The sequence below is a fragment of the Denticeps clupeoides genome, chromosome 13 (assembly GCF_900700375.1).
Source record: "Denticeps clupeoides chromosome 13, fDenClu1.1, whole genome shotgun sequence".
Lineage (NCBI taxonomy): Eukaryota > Metazoa > Chordata > Actinopteri > Clupeiformes > Denticipitidae > Denticeps > Denticeps clupeoides.
The window spans coordinates 21,691,467-21,708,488 of NC_041719.1; the positions used below are offsets into that span (position 1 = coordinate 21,691,467).

The 17,022-nt window shown below is 44.5% G+C and overlaps 1 protein-coding gene across 1 annotated transcript; it reads right to left on the minus strand.

Moving 5' to 3' along the window:
- Window positions 1-1,119: 1,119 nt before the first annotated feature.
- Window positions 1,120-15,616, minus strand: acer1 (alkaline ceramidase 1). Its single transcript, XM_029001470.1, has 7 exons — window positions 15,584-15,616; window positions 15,195-15,295; window positions 14,780-14,894; window positions 14,239-14,377; window positions 1,800-1,937; window positions 1,541-1,678; window positions 1,120-1,319 (listed from the first exon to the last, which is right to left on the minus strand). The coding sequence occupies exons 2-7, from the start codon at window positions 15,285-15,287 to the stop codon at window positions 1,145-1,147; spliced, it is 798 nt and encodes a 265-aa protein (XP_028857303.1). The 5' UTR covers window positions 15,288-15,295; window positions 15,584-15,616; the 3' UTR covers window positions 1,120-1,144.
- Window positions 15,617-17,022: the final 1,406 nt, after the last annotated feature.

Below are 17,022 nucleotides of genomic sequence, written 5' to 3' on the forward strand. Positions count from 1 at the left end.
CATATGCTCACAGGATTAAGACTGCCACCTTTGCTTCTCCGCCTCCAAGCTCCATGACGTACCCCGCTGCATACATTCCCAGAAGGACACTCAGGTTACCCCTTATCTGGATTTCTCTTTAAAAAGATGGTGTCAATCGCATTGTGAGACCAGTTGATCAAATCCATGGTTTCATTGGACTGAGAGACATGAAACAGTAGACAAGACAAAGGACCAAGCAGAAAAACAGGGAAAAAATGTACTTAACCCACTGGTTCTTTGGCTTCTCACATGATAGGACATCCAATCATTAAGCATTTGGAATGGAGGTAACTATTCCCCTTATGACGAAATTAGAAATTACTCACAAAAAACACTAAATTACAGTAATGTGAGTAAATGTAATTTCTTCATAAGGGTAAACTTACAAACTTTTCACCTCTGCAGAGGGGTCCTCTGCTTCATTATACATCACAAAGAACATCAATTGTACATGTATTACTATTATTTATTTTACAGATTTCTTTTTACAAATTTAACTGAGAGCGGTCAAAAGAATTCTGCTGGCTCAAAGGACAAAAAAACTGCTGATGAATTTCATGTGACAAAGGGTCAAAATGACATTCTTGATGATATCCAAGCAATCAACCAACTCACCACTCTCTGAAACAGAACAACAGTTAGGTCTCTAGCAATAGCAACAATACTCTATTTTTTTTTCAAGGAGGTTCTCCTCCCATTTCTGTTGCTGTTCTTTCATAGACTGGCTCTATGAACCAGACTGTTTTTCCATTTCCATCAATCAATGTTGAGAATGAGGGAACAATTGGAGTGAACACTTTCCAAATATGATCTGATACTGGTCTTTTGAGACAAGGTTCATTCTTGGGTTTGTCTTTTATTGATGCAAAAGTAATAATATTCATCCAGACCAATTAAATAAAAAAATATTTAAAATGTAAAACATACATACACATACACACACATGCACACGCCCACACTCATCCCTATACTTTAAAAACATTCAGTGTCTATGTTTAATTCATTAACAAGATTTTTTAAAGTTCAAATGACACCCCAATGTACTGAACAGATAAAACCAAGTCTTCGCAAAGTCACTGATTCAAGCACAAACCTCCTATTATTCTACAGTGTAGTGTGCATCCTAACATGTCTTCTGTGTTTTGGTAGTGCCTTTTAAGACGATGTATGGTAGACCCAGAGCACAGTCTTTGGGCCAATATTGGAGGTCCGGGAGGGAATATGGGATCTCAAAACTGGCATCAAGGTAGGCAATAAGGGTGCTTCCGTATGCTGTTGCCATGACGATCAGGATGTGCCTTGAGAAAGCAAAGACCTCATTTTTATTGGACCTCATACAGATTCATACATACAGTACATGCCAAAAAAAGTGTGGACACACCTTCTCATTTAATGCGTTTTCTTTATTTTCATGACCATTTTCATTGGTAGATTCTCATTGAAGGCATCAAAACTATGAACAACTTCACACTCAAGAAAAATCTGCAGCCACTGAAGGCTAGACTTTGACTGTCCTTACCAGATACCATGAAGGTAGCAGAAGTCGATCCTCTGCCAGAAACTACAACCAAATCTGTCACCGATCCAACAGGAAATGGCAAGAATCCACAGGCCACTGGTAAGTTGCGCTAAACGCAAAACTCTCTCATTGCTGCAACTGAGTAGAGAGGAAAGGAGAGCAAGTGAGAAAAGGGAAAATTAAATAGATAAACTGGGACCTATGAAACAAAAAAACTAAAAGAGTAAACACAGAAACACTTGTGACATATGTAACATACCTCTTTAACTCCCTGAACAGCGAGTAAAATATGTGGAGTGCAAAGCAGTTGAGCACATAGGCATTAGCAGCGGGTTTGACAAATGATGATAGTGTGGTCAGCGTGGTGATGACCATTACCATCCAGGAGAAATATGTCCTGTGCAAGCAAGATAGAACAGGATAGAGGAAGAAAAGAGAAGAAAAAGTCTGACTCTGCTCATGGGGACTATGCAAGCTGAATGTGACATTACAAGGATATTTAGAGAACTCTTTAAATAAAAGGGTATATGTGAGAGCTGTCAGTAATCCATACAGCCTTCTCCCTTTTAAAAATGTCCTAATGAAAACATTAGTCTCTGGCTTTAAGAAACAATTATAACGGCTTTTTTATCTATGTTTATGTCTGTGAATCCAGATAGCATAATGTCTGTGCACCCCATTTGACACAATGACCTGAACAGATAAAATGTTAGGCTCGACGTGCCCCAGAATCTCACTATGGCATACGCCAGAGGCACGACTATGGAAGGACCAATGACACTACGTCATCACAGATGGAACAATCGTAGCTGGACTCAGGGAGCCCTGTCTTCCCTAAATCAGCCATTGCAGCCCAGTGGAATGGCCTTCTCTAGCATGAGCTGTGAGATACCTCACTCATGCTATCAGAGAACCGGGTATACTTAACCTAACATTCTCTTTCCAACATTTGCTAAATTTCTCTCATATTGCATGCTTTCCAAAGCACCTCTGTCTGGATGAACATGGAGCCAGACTATATTAACATCTCCGACACTAAGTACAGTTCATGCGAGTAGAGGCGGCTCTAAAAATCTAATAAATGTGTGTGGTGTAGCCCCACTAGCAGCAGCACAAATATGTACAGGATATACATCAACCAGCATGATAAGCACTGAGATGATATATGTGTACGTCTGTAAAGAGGAGACCAAGAAAGAAACAGTTGGTTGCTCAGGAATGGGAATGTGTACAGCAGCAGGATTGGCCACGGATGTGCCAGTGCGTCTAACCCCTACAGTGCATCCACTCCCTGTACAGGAGATTCTCCCTGGAGAGGAGGATCTGCCCCAGGATTTATCAGGCCAGATTCATCTGTCGCTCGCAGAAAATTACACACATAGAATTAATCTGTGCACAAGACCATGCAGATGGACAGAACATGTTCCGCCATGCCCGTTAGTATACACCACAGCGGTCATGTTTATATGGGCATCCTAAAGCCATGCCCTGAGATGCATCCCTACTGTTGCCAAAACCCATGTTTGAACTGCACATATGCGCCAGCTCACCATGTGGACATCAAGGGGGTTCATCCCGCCAACAACTGGCACATAAACACCCTCTTGCAGGGAAAGCAAGATATGATTCTCTTTTTTAACCAGTAGCCTGGATGTGCTAGTACAATTTTTAATAAACCCTGAGAACAGTGAGGAGAACACAGGGACAGGTCCGAACAAGGGTTACCTGCTCCAGTCTCAAGCTCGTCTTGGATTCAAGTTGAGGGGAGGGAGTATAAGGGAGCATGGAGGGTACTTGTGTTCACGTTATGCAGTACAGTGAGGGAACAAAGGTGGCCAATGAACACTGCTCATTTTGCACGTAAACCACACCCCTGCATGCCCACCTGAAGACACCTTCAATGGCAGGAGACATGAGATGGGGTAAGAGGAGGAAGGGCTTTGCACCCCAATAAAACCATACCATATGCTTTACTTCTTGCAAAGGCTGAGGAAAGCCCATCTCGCCACCAATCCTCACCTATAGAGAGACTCTGACCAGTTGTATTACTGTTTGGATTGCATATAGTGAAGATAGCTAAGAAGATAATCAGAGTCTCTGAAAGTGAAGTGATTGTCATTGTGAAACACTGCAGCACAACACATGGTGCACACAACAAAATGGTACACAACAAAATGTGCTTTTAACCCATCACCCTTGGGGTGCAGTGGGCCATGACAGGTGCCCGGGGAGCAGTGTGTGGGGACGGTGCTTTGATCAGTGGCACCTTGGCCACTAGGCTCGGGATTTGAACCAGCAACATTCTGATTATGGGGCAGCTTTCTTATCCACTAGGCCACCACTGCCCCTCTCACACTGTATTAGGAAAGCCACCAGCATTGTGAAGGACCCTACACACCCCTCGCATGCACTCTTCACCCTCTTACCATGCGGGATTCAAAATCTGCAATCTTCTGATTATACCTTGGTCCTCTTCCTCAGGGAACTGTGGTTGTATGCATAGCCTGACGTTCCCTTTCAGTCGTTTCAGTTGGTGCAACACAAGAAGTATGTTGGGCCCTATGATTTCCGTGATATGGAAAATGTGGACGGAATTGCGGAATCCAACAAATTACATGGAATAAGACAAGATAAGATCTACCTTTATTAGTCCTGTACAGTTGGTAATTACTGTGATGTATTTGAAATGTGTGTTTGTTTGTTTCACAGTGTGTGAGGTCAACTGTGAGGTCTTTGTTATAGAGTCTGAAAGCAGTTGGAAGAAAAGACCTTCCCACATCGTGGGTGCAGTAGCCTGCCACTGAAGGAGCTGCTCGGTGCTGTCAGAGTTTCCTGCATGGGGTGGGAGATGTTGTCCAACAGGGATCACAGCTTATCCACCATTCTCCTGTCACTCACCACCTCCACTGGGTCCAGAGGGCATCCTAGAACAGAGCTGGCCCTCTAATCAGCCTGTTCAGTCTCTTCCTGTCCCCAGCAGAGATGCTGCTGCCCCAGCAGACCACACCATAAAAGATGGCTGAAGCTAGTCATAAAAAGTCTTTAGGAGTGGCCCCTGTACTCCAAAAGACCTGAATCTCCGCAGCAGGTACAGCCTGCTCTGCCCTTTTTTGTAGAGAGGATTTGTGTTATAGGTCCAGTCCAGTTTATTGTTCAGATGAACCCCAAGGTATTTGTAGCTCTCCACTGCCTCAATGTCCATACCCTGGATGTTCAGTGGTTGCAATGGAGGATGTTTGTGCCTGCGAAAGTCTACCACCAGCTCTTTGTTTTTTCCAGGGTTGATCTGGAGGTAGTTCTGCTGGCACCATTCCACAAAGTCCCGTGTCAGTTCTGGACTCCATGTCATCCCAATCAGTGATGAGGCCGAATATTGCAAAGTCATCAGAGAACATCTGCAGGAAGCAGTTGGTAGAGTTGTAGAAGTCTGCAGAGTAGATTGTGAAGATGAACGGCACCAGAACCGTTCCCTGCGGGAATGTTAGAACCCACACAGCCCTGGGTTCTAACATACTGTGGTTGTTTAGTGAGGTAGTCCAGGATCCATGTGGTGAGATGATGGTCCACTCCTGTGTATCCCAGCTTGTCCCTCAGGATTGTGGGTAGGATGGTGTTGAAAGCACTGGAGAAATCAAAGAACATGATTCTCACATTGCTCCTAGTGTTCTCTGGGTAAGAGAGAGAACGATGTAGGAGGTGGATGATGGCATCATCCACTCATCCAGTGCCAGGCTGGTAAGCAAACTGAACTGGGTCCAGTGATGAGCTCACCATAGGCTGAAGCTGCGCCAGGATCAGCCGCTCCAGGGTCTTCATCAGGGGGGATGTCAGAGCCACCAGCCTGTAGCTGTTAAGATCTTTGGGATGTGGAGTCTTTGGCACTGGTACCACACAAGAGGTTTTCCAGAGCTGTGGGACACCCCACACAGCTGATCTATGCAGGACCTGACAAGCCTTGAGCTGATTCTATCTGGACCCGCTGCCTTCCTGGCTTTCATCCTCCTCAGTTCTCTCCTAATCTGCATAGATGAGAGCAACAGGCTGGAGCCGTGTGCTGGATGGGTGCTGGATGCCGTGGTTGGGGGTAGGAGAAGTGAGCGGTGTAAGTGGTGTGAAGTGCAAAGGAGGTGTGAATAGATTAGATTAGATTAGATTCAACTTTATTGTCATTACACATGTACAAGTACAGGGCAACGAAATGTAGTTTAGGTCTAACCAGAAGTGCAATAAGCAGCAAGTGCAGGATACAGTTCAAATAAGTTAAGTTATATATATATACATAAAGTGATATGTGCTATACATAAGGTGATATGTGCAGTACAAAGTGATATGTGCAGTACAAAGTGATATGTGCAGTGCAGTGATTATCAAGAGTGAATGGGGGGGGCAGAGGAGTTCAGCAAGGAAACAGCTCTGGGAAAAAAGCTGTTCCTAAGTCTGCTGGTTCTTGTCCGTGGTAGCCTGAACCGTCTGCCTGAAGGCAGGAGAGAGAACAGTTCGTGGGCCGGGTGGGAGGAGTCCTTAAGAATACTGTGAGCTCGACGCAGACAGTGCTTCCTCTGGATTTCCTCAATGGATGGAAGTGGAGTCCCTGTGATGCGCTGGGCAGTTTTCACCACCCGCTGCATCGCCTTACGCTCAGCAACAGTGCAGCTTCCATACCACACTGTGAGACAGCTGGTAAGGATGCTCTCTATTGTAGAGCGGTAAAAGTTCAACAGGATGGTATTGGGTAGCTGGTTCTTTTTTAATGTTCTCAAGAAGAAGAGGCGCTGGTGAGCCTTCTTGACCAGGCTGGAGGTGTTAATGCTCCAGGACAGGTCCTCTGAGATGTGGGTCCCCAGGAACTTGAAGGATGTAACAGGCTGCACAGTCATCCCATTGATGTGGATGGGATCATGCGAGCCTCTTCTCTCCCTCCTGAAGTCCACAATGAGCTCCTTGGTCTTGGTGGTGTTTAAAAGAAGGTTATTTTCTGTGCACCAAGTGGCCAGATGCTGGACCTCCTCCCTGTAGGCAGTCTCATCGTTGTTGTCGATGAGACCTATCACCGTGGTGTCATCTGCAAACTTAATAACGGAGTTTGATCCATACATAGGTCGGCAGTCATGGGTGAAGAGGGAGTAGAGGAAGGGGCTCAGCACACAGCCCTGTGGTACACCAGTGTTGAGCGTGACAGTAGTGGAGCGGATGTGGCCTGACCTTACATGCTGTGGTCTGCTGGTCAGAAAGTCCATAATCCAGTTGCAAAGTGAGGTGTTGATGTCCAGGGCTCTAAGTTTAGAGATTAGCTTAGAGGGGATGACAGTGTTAAATGCTGAGCTGAAATCAACAAACAGCATCCGTGCATATGTGTTTTGCTTGTCCAGGTGTGTGAGTACAGAGTGCAGCGCTATGGAGACTGCATCCTCTGTGCTCCTATTGCTACGGTACGCAAACTGGTGTGGGTCCAGAGTTGGTGGGAGGAAGTCCCTCAGATGTGCCAGGACTAACCGCTCGAAGCACTTCATGATTATGGGTGTGAGTGCTACAGGGCGGTAGTCATTCAGGCATGTTGGACTAGAATGTTTCGGCACTGGTACAATGGAGGTGGATTTGAGGCATGTTGGAACAGCTGCTTGGGCGAGAGACATGTTAAAAATGTCCGTGAATACGCCAGCGAGCTGCTCTGCACATGCTCTAAGTACGCGCCCCGGGATGCCGTCTGGTCCAGCAGCCCTGCGCGCGTTTATCCGACTCAGTGCAGTGCAAACATCTGAGGAGGTGAGTATGATGGGCGAGTGGTCGGTAGATGAGGGGATCTTGACAGCAGGTTGCTTGTTGTCTCTTTCAAAGCGAGCATAAAAGTCGTTGAGCTCATTCAGAAAGAGGACATCTGTGGTTGTGGGGGCTGAGTTGCTGGGTTTATAGTCTGTAATGGCCTGAATGCCCTGCCACAAGCGTCGAGGATCAGCATTGGAGAAGTATTCCTCTAGCTTTAGTTTGTAGCAGTGCTTGGCCTTTTTGATGCCCCTCTTCAGGTTCGCCCTGGAAATGCCGTAGGCCTGTGCATCACCCGATCTGAAGGCATTGTTGCGTGCCTTCAGCAGGAGACGCACCTCCTTGTTCATCCAAGGCTTCTGATTAGGGTATGTGGTGATCTGTTTCTGAGTAGTAACCGTGTCTATGGTGGTGTTAATGTAGTTCAGAACAGAGGAGGTGTAGATGTCGATGTCCGTGTGAGAGCCACAGGTGGCCTGTGAAGCAAACATACTCCAGTCTGTGTGTTGGAACCTGTCCTGGAGTGTGATGTCAGCCCCCGCTGGCCACACTTTGATGGTCCTCACTGATGGCTTCACACGGTTGATGAGGGGGGAGTACTTGGGGGTGAGAAACAAGGAAAGGTGATCTGATTGTCCGAAGTGGGGGAGGGGGGTCACAGCATAGGCTTCAGCCATGTTTGTATAAACTTGATCCAGAGTTTTGTTTCCTCTGGTGTGACAGAGAATGTTTTTATGAAATTTAGGAAATACCGTCTTCAAATTGGAATGATTAAAATCGCCCGCCACAATGTATGCAGCCTCTGGGTGATCAGTCTGTTGTTTACTGATGGCCGCATGAAGTTCGTTCATAGCAAGCTTGGCATCAGCATCAGGAGGAATGTAAGTGGCAGTTATAATGGTGGATGTGAACTCCCGCGGCAGATAGAACGGTCTGCACTTAACCATGAGAAACTCTAGGTTAGCTGAGCAGTGTCTCCCAATGATAGTAGAGTTCGTGCACCAGGCTTTGTTGACATAGATGCACAATCCCCCACCTCTGGTCTTACCGGAGTCATCCGCCGTTCTGTCTGCCCGGAGAATGTGGTGCTCAGCTAGAGCAATAGCATTGTCCGGTATTCCGTTGTTTAGCCATGTTTCAGTGAAAATCATGACATTGCAGTTCCAGAGTTTCTTGCTGTGGTTGATTCGGAGTCGAATCTCATCCATTTTGTTCACCAGTGACCGTACATTGGCGAGAAGAATGCTGGGCAAAGAGAGGTGCAGGTGGGGGGTGTAGAGGAGGTGTGAATAGAGGTGGGGGTGGGGGTGTCTGCAGATGTTAAGGACAGCATCAGAGAGGGTTTGGGGTGGGGCAGTCAGTGGCAGATTCAACTAATTTGCCAACCTCATATCCTCCACTGGCAGAGAGTTCTTTTGTTTGTGGCCTGAGATGGTTCTAAGGCCTCTCTAGACTCTGCTGACATTGATCTGCTGGAGCTGGTTTTCCATCCTCTGCCTGTAGCTGTCATTTTCATCAGAGTGGTGTCAGGAGAATAACCTCTCTCTCATTGTCAGCAAAACCAAGGAGATGGTTTTGGATTTTAGGAGGCAGGATGCAGCTCACTCTACATCAGAGGAGGTGCTGTGGAGAGGGTCAGCAGCTTCAGGCTCCTTGGGGTCACCCTCAGTGCCAACCTCAGAAGACACAGCAGTGGTCACCAAAAGCCCACCAACAACTTCACTTCCTCAAATGCTTAAAGAAGGCCACCACTGGGGCAGTGGTGGCCTAGTGGTTAAGGAAGCGGCCCCGTAATCAGAAGGTTGCTGGTTCGAATCCCGATCTGCCAAGGTGCCACTGAGGTGTCACTGAGCAAAGCACCGTCCCCACACACTGCTCTCCGGGCACCTGTCATGGCTGCCCACTGCTCACTCAGGGTGATGGGTTAAATGCAGAGGACAAATTTCACTGTGTGCACCATGTGCTGTGCTACTGTGTAACACAAGTGACAATCACTTCACTTTAATACATCTATTAATACATCTATTAAGAAGGCTGGGGCGCTGTGGAGTCCATCCTCACAGGAAGTCTTGCGGTGGTGAAAACAGCTCAGAGGACCACAGGCACACCACTCCCAGCAATAACGGACATTTACAGCATGCTGTCTCAGGAAAACTAAGAGCATCCTGAAGGACCCCATCCACCCTGCACTGTCACGTTTTACTTTCTTGCCATCAGGCAAGAGACTCAAGACAATTCACACATGGACATCACGATTCAGGAACCGTTTCTACCCCAGTACCATCAGGCTATTCAACACACTGTAACTGTGGTTCTCTCTTTATGAACAATAAATTGATTTTACACTTTACAATATGTAGCTTACGTAACATTATGCACATTCACGTTATGCAACGTAGCCTTCTGTGAATTTATTGCTGCTGCACCACTTTGTCTTCCATGTCTTCTGTGTATCATGTCCTATGTTCTGTCTGCATGGAAGGGGTTTTCAAGTAAGTATATTCATTGTGCTCTGTATGCTGTACTTTGTACATATGACAACAAACTTCAACCTCAAAGCCTCAACTTCAAACTCCACCTTAAAACTATGAATGAACACAGATGGAGTTATGTACAAGGATATAAATGCGAGGAAAAGGAGAGGAGAACTGCCCTCAGGATGGCCAAAACCAACCTGTCTCATGCCATTTGGAGAGCTAAGAAAGACCATGCACATAAGATCAATGAACATTTCAACAGCACCAGAGACACTTGCCACATCTGGCAGGGCATACATGCAATTACAAACTACACACCCAATCCACAAATCACCATCAGCGATGTCTCCCTCCCATATGAACTGAATGACTTCTTTGCATGTTTGCGCAAACATGAGAACATAATTCACACCCTTCACTCACTTCACTGGCCTCCTTTGTCCACCAGGATTGACTATAACGTTTCTTTCTAAAATCACCAATGCATACATAGACATAAATTAAATGGGCAATAAACATTTATATTGGGCCTGTCAGTATTACAGACCATTTACTATTGTGCTGGTAACATTTTCACTCACTGAAGTAGCCGTTGAAGCTATCTAGACTTTCACAATCTGACAAATTGGATGTGTTGGTGCCACCAACATCAGTCGAGAAAACCTAACCCCCCCCAGAAAACCAGGAAAAAAGCATTCAAGGCTGCCACACTGCGCACAGAAACACACTGCGATGGAAACAACGGAGAGGTCACACACCCGACTTTCATGTCAGTTCATGGGGCTTTTCGTTCAACATTGTTTTTTGGACTTTGTGGCCAGACGGTTAGTCAAATAAAGAATGCTGTCTTGTAGATCTTGCCAAGACCGGAAATTTTGAAAAAACTAAATGTCAATGGGTAGGGACGTTTATTTATTTATTACTTTTTTGGCACTTAATGTGGATCGTACCGAAGCACACACACCGGCAAACTACATTTCAAAAATTAGTACTCTATTGTGTGAGGTGTGCTATTAATTTTATAAGTAATCGGAGTGGGCTTGGCTTAACTATTAACACTCAAACAGAGTCAAATCTCTATAGGAATGCATTGAATGCTAATTGTAGCATTTTTAAAAAGGGGGTCCTACAAGGGGTACTACTACAGAATCATTGCCAACAAAGGGGCCCCTCAAGGGATACTGCTACTGCATCATTGCTAACACTGTAATTCAACACAATCTTAAAGCAGTCACTTCTTAGGATGCCTGCTCAATCTGCCACATTATAGAGACTGCCTGCAGGTTCATTAAGATCGCCTACTCCATCAGCCACATTAATAAGACCACTTCCTCCTTCAGCCACATTAATAAGACCACCACCTCCTCCTTCAGCCACATTAATAAGACCACTTCCTTCTTTCACCCACATTAATAAGACCCCCTCCTCCTTCAGCCACATTAATAAGACCACCACGTCCTCCTTCAGCAACATTAATAAGACCACCACCTCCTCCTTCAGCCACATTAAAAGACCACCTCCTCCTTCAGCCACATTAATAAGACCCACATTTTTTAACATTGTCAAGAGGGCTGTGCATCTGGGAGAAGGGTGTCCTCATCATCCTTTTATGGATTGTTGCAGAGGAGGCCGTGGGCAATGGCAAGACACAACATCCCTGACCAAACAGGATCAGCTAGGCACACTCGCCACAATGTATTACTACCTTATTTGCACAGTATTGGCTGCGGCTTCCTACCATTTTCTTTATGTTCCCCTTTTTTCTGTGCATTTTTTCCAATGCCTGGATAATAACTTCTGGGAAACAACCAGAACCAACCACAATCAAGTTGATTAAAACTCTTCCTATGAAGTGAACTTAGGCTGGTGTCATCTTCAGGAAGGAGGCTACAACTGTCACAATCTGAACATCAAGCTGATGCAGACTTCAAAGCATTTAAACTACTCTTGAACTAGATACAAATTTGAGTCTGGCTTAGGTTTGGGGATTGAAACTCGTTAATAAATGGGACCCAGGACATTTTAGAACACTTAATCTGCTGACAAGTTGCGGCACCTACCACAGTGCCAAAATAGCTATCAAATGGTTTGCTGACCATGATACTCATCCATGAGCCAACTCATCCATAAAACTTGAGCTGATTACCTCTGCACTGCATTGCTAACATTGATTCATTCAGAAATTTGTTGTAGAAACTGGGCATTTAATAATAATAAATAATAAGAATAAATTGTATTTATATTGCCTTTTTGTCACAAGATCTCAGAGGACTACATGTTTAAAAAACATTAAAATAGAGATCAATTAAATATCTGTAGGGGAGAGACCAAAGGCTTTACAAAAAAGAAATGTCTTAAGATGTTTTTCTGAAAAGTTAGTGGGTTATGGAACCATGAGGGAGTTGTGGAAGAGGGAATTCCACAGGCATGGGGCAGCAGCACAGAAGCATCAGATGGCATCAGGAGATCATTTGCGACTCACATGTGGTGTGAGCGAACCAGAAATCAGACTGAAATTTTTAAGTTGTAGGTGGTTTTGAAGGTGGATGGTATGGCTTTCTTTAAGATTGGATAGAGTAATTTATAACAGAGGTGATCAGGGATTAAGACAGTGATGTGGTTTTTTTTTACCAAGGAAGTTGGCAGGGAGTCTAAGGCACATGTTGAAGGGTTTCATCTTCTTAATTGTGTTCTGCACCTCTTATGATGAAACCAAAGAAAAGCAGTTTAGGGTTTGGGAGATGGCACATGTTGGGAAAACTGTTTGTTTGGGTGGACTAGAGATGATGGAACAAACGTGTGCGATCTTGGAAGTAATCCATGAAGAGTTGGCACTGTTCTGCTATAGTTAGGGGAGGAATTGTGGTTTGAGAAGATGGTTAATGGTAGAAAAGAGATGGTTGGAATGTCCCTGGCTATTTCTGATGACATTGGATTAAAACCTTGACCTTAGATCTTTAAGAGACTTTGAAACTTGTCTGTTGGTGCTCCCGGTAGGCTTGTCTGTGAACAGTGAGGCCAGACTTGATGGTCTATGAGGCTGCATCAGCTGAGGATGTGCAAAAGGTTGTGAGGAGATTAGACATCTTGGTAAAAAGTGAGTTTGGTTTTGATGGTCTGTAAATGAGGAGCAACAGCAAAGGGGAAATGTTAATACAAGGCATTCAAATGGAGAGTGTTCAGGTAGTGGTAACTCCAGATCGCTGTGGTAGATGACTGCCAGGCCTCCACCACTACCTGTACTGAAGGCTTTCTGGAGGTAGCTATATCCCGGGGGATAACTCTTATCCAGAGAGAAAAGGCATTCTGGTTGGTGCCAGGTCTCTGTTATGCACATAAAATCCAGGCATTCATCCAGAATGTGGTCATATATGAGGGCAGATTTGTTAGTGATAGATTCAACATTCAACAGCATTCAACAGTTCAATTTTACTGCTGGATGACGCAACATTTATCCACTCCACATTTTCCATCTGGCTCCCAGAGAGGTGTTGCCAGAGAAACTCCCAAACTACTTATCGAGTAGGAAATGTGGCTCTGATGACATGTGTGAAGAGTGACAGCCCAGGCTGACCACAGAGCCGGGATTGGTGGCATTTGTCTGTGAGTAAAGGAACTTTCTTCAGGAACTTCGGAGAAGTCCAAGGTGTTTAATCACTGTGTTACATGGTGGAAAGAAGAAACTGCTGAGATTCCTCAGCATGTCGGCAGAGTAACTCAGTAAAGTGGTATCAGCAGCGGCGTGGAAAGACGGATTGTTTTTAGCTGCGTTGCTGCTAGTCAGAAAGCTGCATGGACTTGCAGCTATGCAGCTGGGATGCGTGCCCAACAGGAGATGGTCTGACCACGGCGGCAGCAGCATTAATGCAGACCCAGCGTCCTCTCCTCGTGCACGTTGCCCCATGTATTTTTTCAAGATAGTGAATCCTTTGTTGGCTCATAGTAAATAATACTGTTGTAGTCTGACATCTTGGATGTACAGATAAAAAAAAAAGAACAGTACAGCATACTTCCACATGAAACCTATTTGCATGTTCACTGAATGCCAATGAGCCTCTGCAACTCAATAAAGGACAATTAAGGTTTGATCATTAATTTATATCTGAAAAATGCAAATTAATCAATGATCATGTATCCAAAGACTATCCCATGGCTACTGCACTATATATGACATAAAATGATTTAGTAATTATGTAAAGGATTCCACCAGCAATTGAAGTTTTTTAAATATTAAATATTCAGGGCCTGGTGAGAAAGTAAATGCCCGCACTGCATGCTCGATAGGTACCATCTGTGAATATCTGCGGCCTCTACCAATACCAGGTTACTGTTTCAAGTGTCCATTGCTGCGAAATGAGATCCCTGCAGCCTCTGCATTTGGTTCATAGAGAAGGAGATAGCATGACTCAGGAGTGTGTGTGTGTGTGTGTGTGTGTGAGTGTGTGCTGATGTTTTCAATACCTGTCCTTTACAAAGAAAGGGAAGTGTTTGCGTGGAAACCACAGAGAGTAGCTGATGGCCAGAACCCACAGGATGGACAGTTCATCCAGCATCTGACCAACAAAGCTCAGTGTCATGTGGAAGTACATGGAAAAAAGTCCTGGAGGAAGTCAAAAGTGTCACTTCACTGTAAGATATATTTATTCTTAAAAATGTTTATTGCATTGCATAAAAAACACTATATTTCAAACATGATGGGCATGTCCAGAGTCTGGCTCAGGGGCCAAAATGTGGCCTACAGGTGAAGGTTTAAGTGAAAATGAAATCTAACAGTTTATTCAGTTTGCACCAGCAAATTCAGCCCAAGAGAAGACAAATGTGTTTGGGTTGGGTGTTTAAGGATGAACTGAAGGTGATGTATTATGAATACCATGGAAACAATCATTCAAGACATAAAGAGTAAAAGTAAAAGCAAGAGTAAAATCTGATCTATATAGTGTAATGGTGAGAGACCATTATACTGCTTTGAGGTGTCATTGTCAATCAGGAAGAAAAATCTTACCCACAAAAACCATCATTAGCCAGACCAGGTGGACAGCTAGGTTCCTCTCCCTGGCATATGGATGTAACAGGTAGAGCATGATGGGTGCTATCAGAAAAAAGACAGTGCTGCTCATCTGAGGGGAGAAAATAAAAGAAAGACTGAACATAAAAGACTGAAGCAATGTGTGAAATACTGATTCGTTCCAGGATTCTTGTCATGGCGCCATTGAAAAAATTAATGTTCAACAAACACATGTAAAATTAAAATGTTGTCCAAGTATTTGAGCGTGGAAATGTGTCTCATTGTCTTTATTCAACTGACTGGATTGTGCTTTTATGGTTTGGTATTTTCCATAGAGTTTTCATAAAACACATGGGCATACACTAAATGAGATCTGAGAAACAGACAGAGAGACCAGGAGACTTGCTCTTACAGTGTTGAAGTACTCTACCACGTTCTCCGAGTGCCGGTAGTTGTCCTCACACCAGTCCACCTCTGAGCTCTGGTAGGAGAAAACATCTGCCATTTTCACCCCTGCAGAGTCCACAGAAAGCAAGGATGGAAAAAAAGGCACCCACAACAAACCACGAAGACTATGGACAACAGAGTGCCTTTGTCCCATCAACTGTTCCAGCAGGTGCCATAACCCATTACCCAAAACTGACATTTTAATATTATCTAATATGTTATATAATAATGACTGTAAATCATTATTTAATAATCATTACCCGGCAGCCAGGACGGGTTTCTAAACAGCATCATATTATTTAGTAATAAATTGAATAATTCATATTCCTGTAGATTCCTGACAGAGACTCTCACCTGTCACCTCCGGTCCCCAGCGCGATTGACAGCAGCCCGGCGTGCCGCAGGTTGAGCTTAAATCTACTCCTTCCATGAAAAATGTCCCCCGGCCTGTTTCGCCAGACTGGTGGCCTCAGGTCGGCGACACTGTCGCACCGTGCCGGTTCTTCTGGTATCAACCTGGCTGTGGGGCTGCTGACAGGCTGCATGTTTTGTCCTCCATGTTGGTCAGTCCACATATGACGTGAAGACGCAGGTGATTCAATTCCGTCCTTGATGCGTGGACCACGGGGGTGAAATGCGAGCCTTCTATCGTGTTGCTTTAAAGTGAGTCCGATTAACAGACGCGGTACATCAATTCATTTAAGTAAAACCAATTTATTTGTGTTCAGTTGTTTTAACTGCTTATAACTCGTATTGAATGTAACTGAATAAATACATTCAACATTGGACACTTCTCATGGAATATTTCTGCTTATATTAATTTATGGCGCTGATACCTGTGAGTTCCACACCGTACATGCTTGCGCTACCCACTTCCACTCTGTTTGCGAGATATGTGGTCTATTCTCCACGCTCAAGTGTTCCTGAACCTGGGTTCCTATGTGCTTCAGCTTTTGCAGTGGACATGTAGTTGTTTTGTGGTTGGCCACTAGAGGGGGTGAAAGGGCTGGATGCACAGAATGTGGACACATGGCTCTACGGACATAAGGCTATGACTATAAAGCTATGAGATGAAAAGAGAGAATAGGTAGTATAAAAAGGGCAGTGCGTAAATGACTGTGCAATAATGATTTAGTTATTGCTTGCAATACGTCCCCACCACAGTTTATTATTACTCAGTGTCTCTGTGTAATTGTAGCTATTTTTATATTAAATACAAATTATATAAAAAATTATCATATCACTTTGGGGTAGGGTTATATCTTCTTATATTTTATGCTGGTGTACTAGCTGCTAAAAAATGAATTTCCTTCAGAAACCTTTCAGAAGGATAAATTGTTTTTTTTGGAGTAAACAAAGGACGGTGGGGCAGTGGTGGCCTAGCGGTTAAGGAAGCGGCCCCGTAATCAGAAGGTTGCCGGTTCGAATCCCGAGGTGCCACTGAGCAAAGCACCGTCCCCACACACTGCTCCCCGGGCGCCGGTCATGGCTGCCCACTGCTCACTCAGGGTGATGGGTTAAATGCAGAGGACAAATTTCACTGTGTGAACCATGTGCTGTGCTGCTGTGTATCACATGTGACAATCACTTCACTTTATTATTATTATTTTATTTAATGTAGTAAACTGGTTAGTTTTTATAAGCACATAAGATTCTAAAGTTTTTCCAATATATGTTTGAGAAGGCATAATTACTTGTAGCTTTGGATATAAACTTTATTTTAAGGTACTCACTGAATTGGGGAAATATTTGCTTGTTCAAATATTGCAAGTGAAAGTGTCACGGCAGATCCC

What these genes read in the sequence shown, in the direction of transcription:
- acer1 (XM_029001470.1), bottom strand. Translation starts at nt 15,287, where the DNA reads ATGGCAGATGTTTTCTCCTACCAGAGCTCAGAGGTGGACTGGTGTGAG. An exon ending in TGGTAGAGTACTTCAACACT is followed by an intron (nt 14,895 to 15,194) that starts GTAAGAGCAAGT and finishes TTCTCCCCTCAG; the next exon opens with ATGAGCAGCACTGTCTTTTT. An exon ending in TGCTACCTTCATGGTATCTG is followed by an intron (nt 1,320 to 1,540) that starts GTAAGGACAGTC and finishes TGCTTTCTCAAG; the next exon opens with GCACATCCTGATCGTCATGG.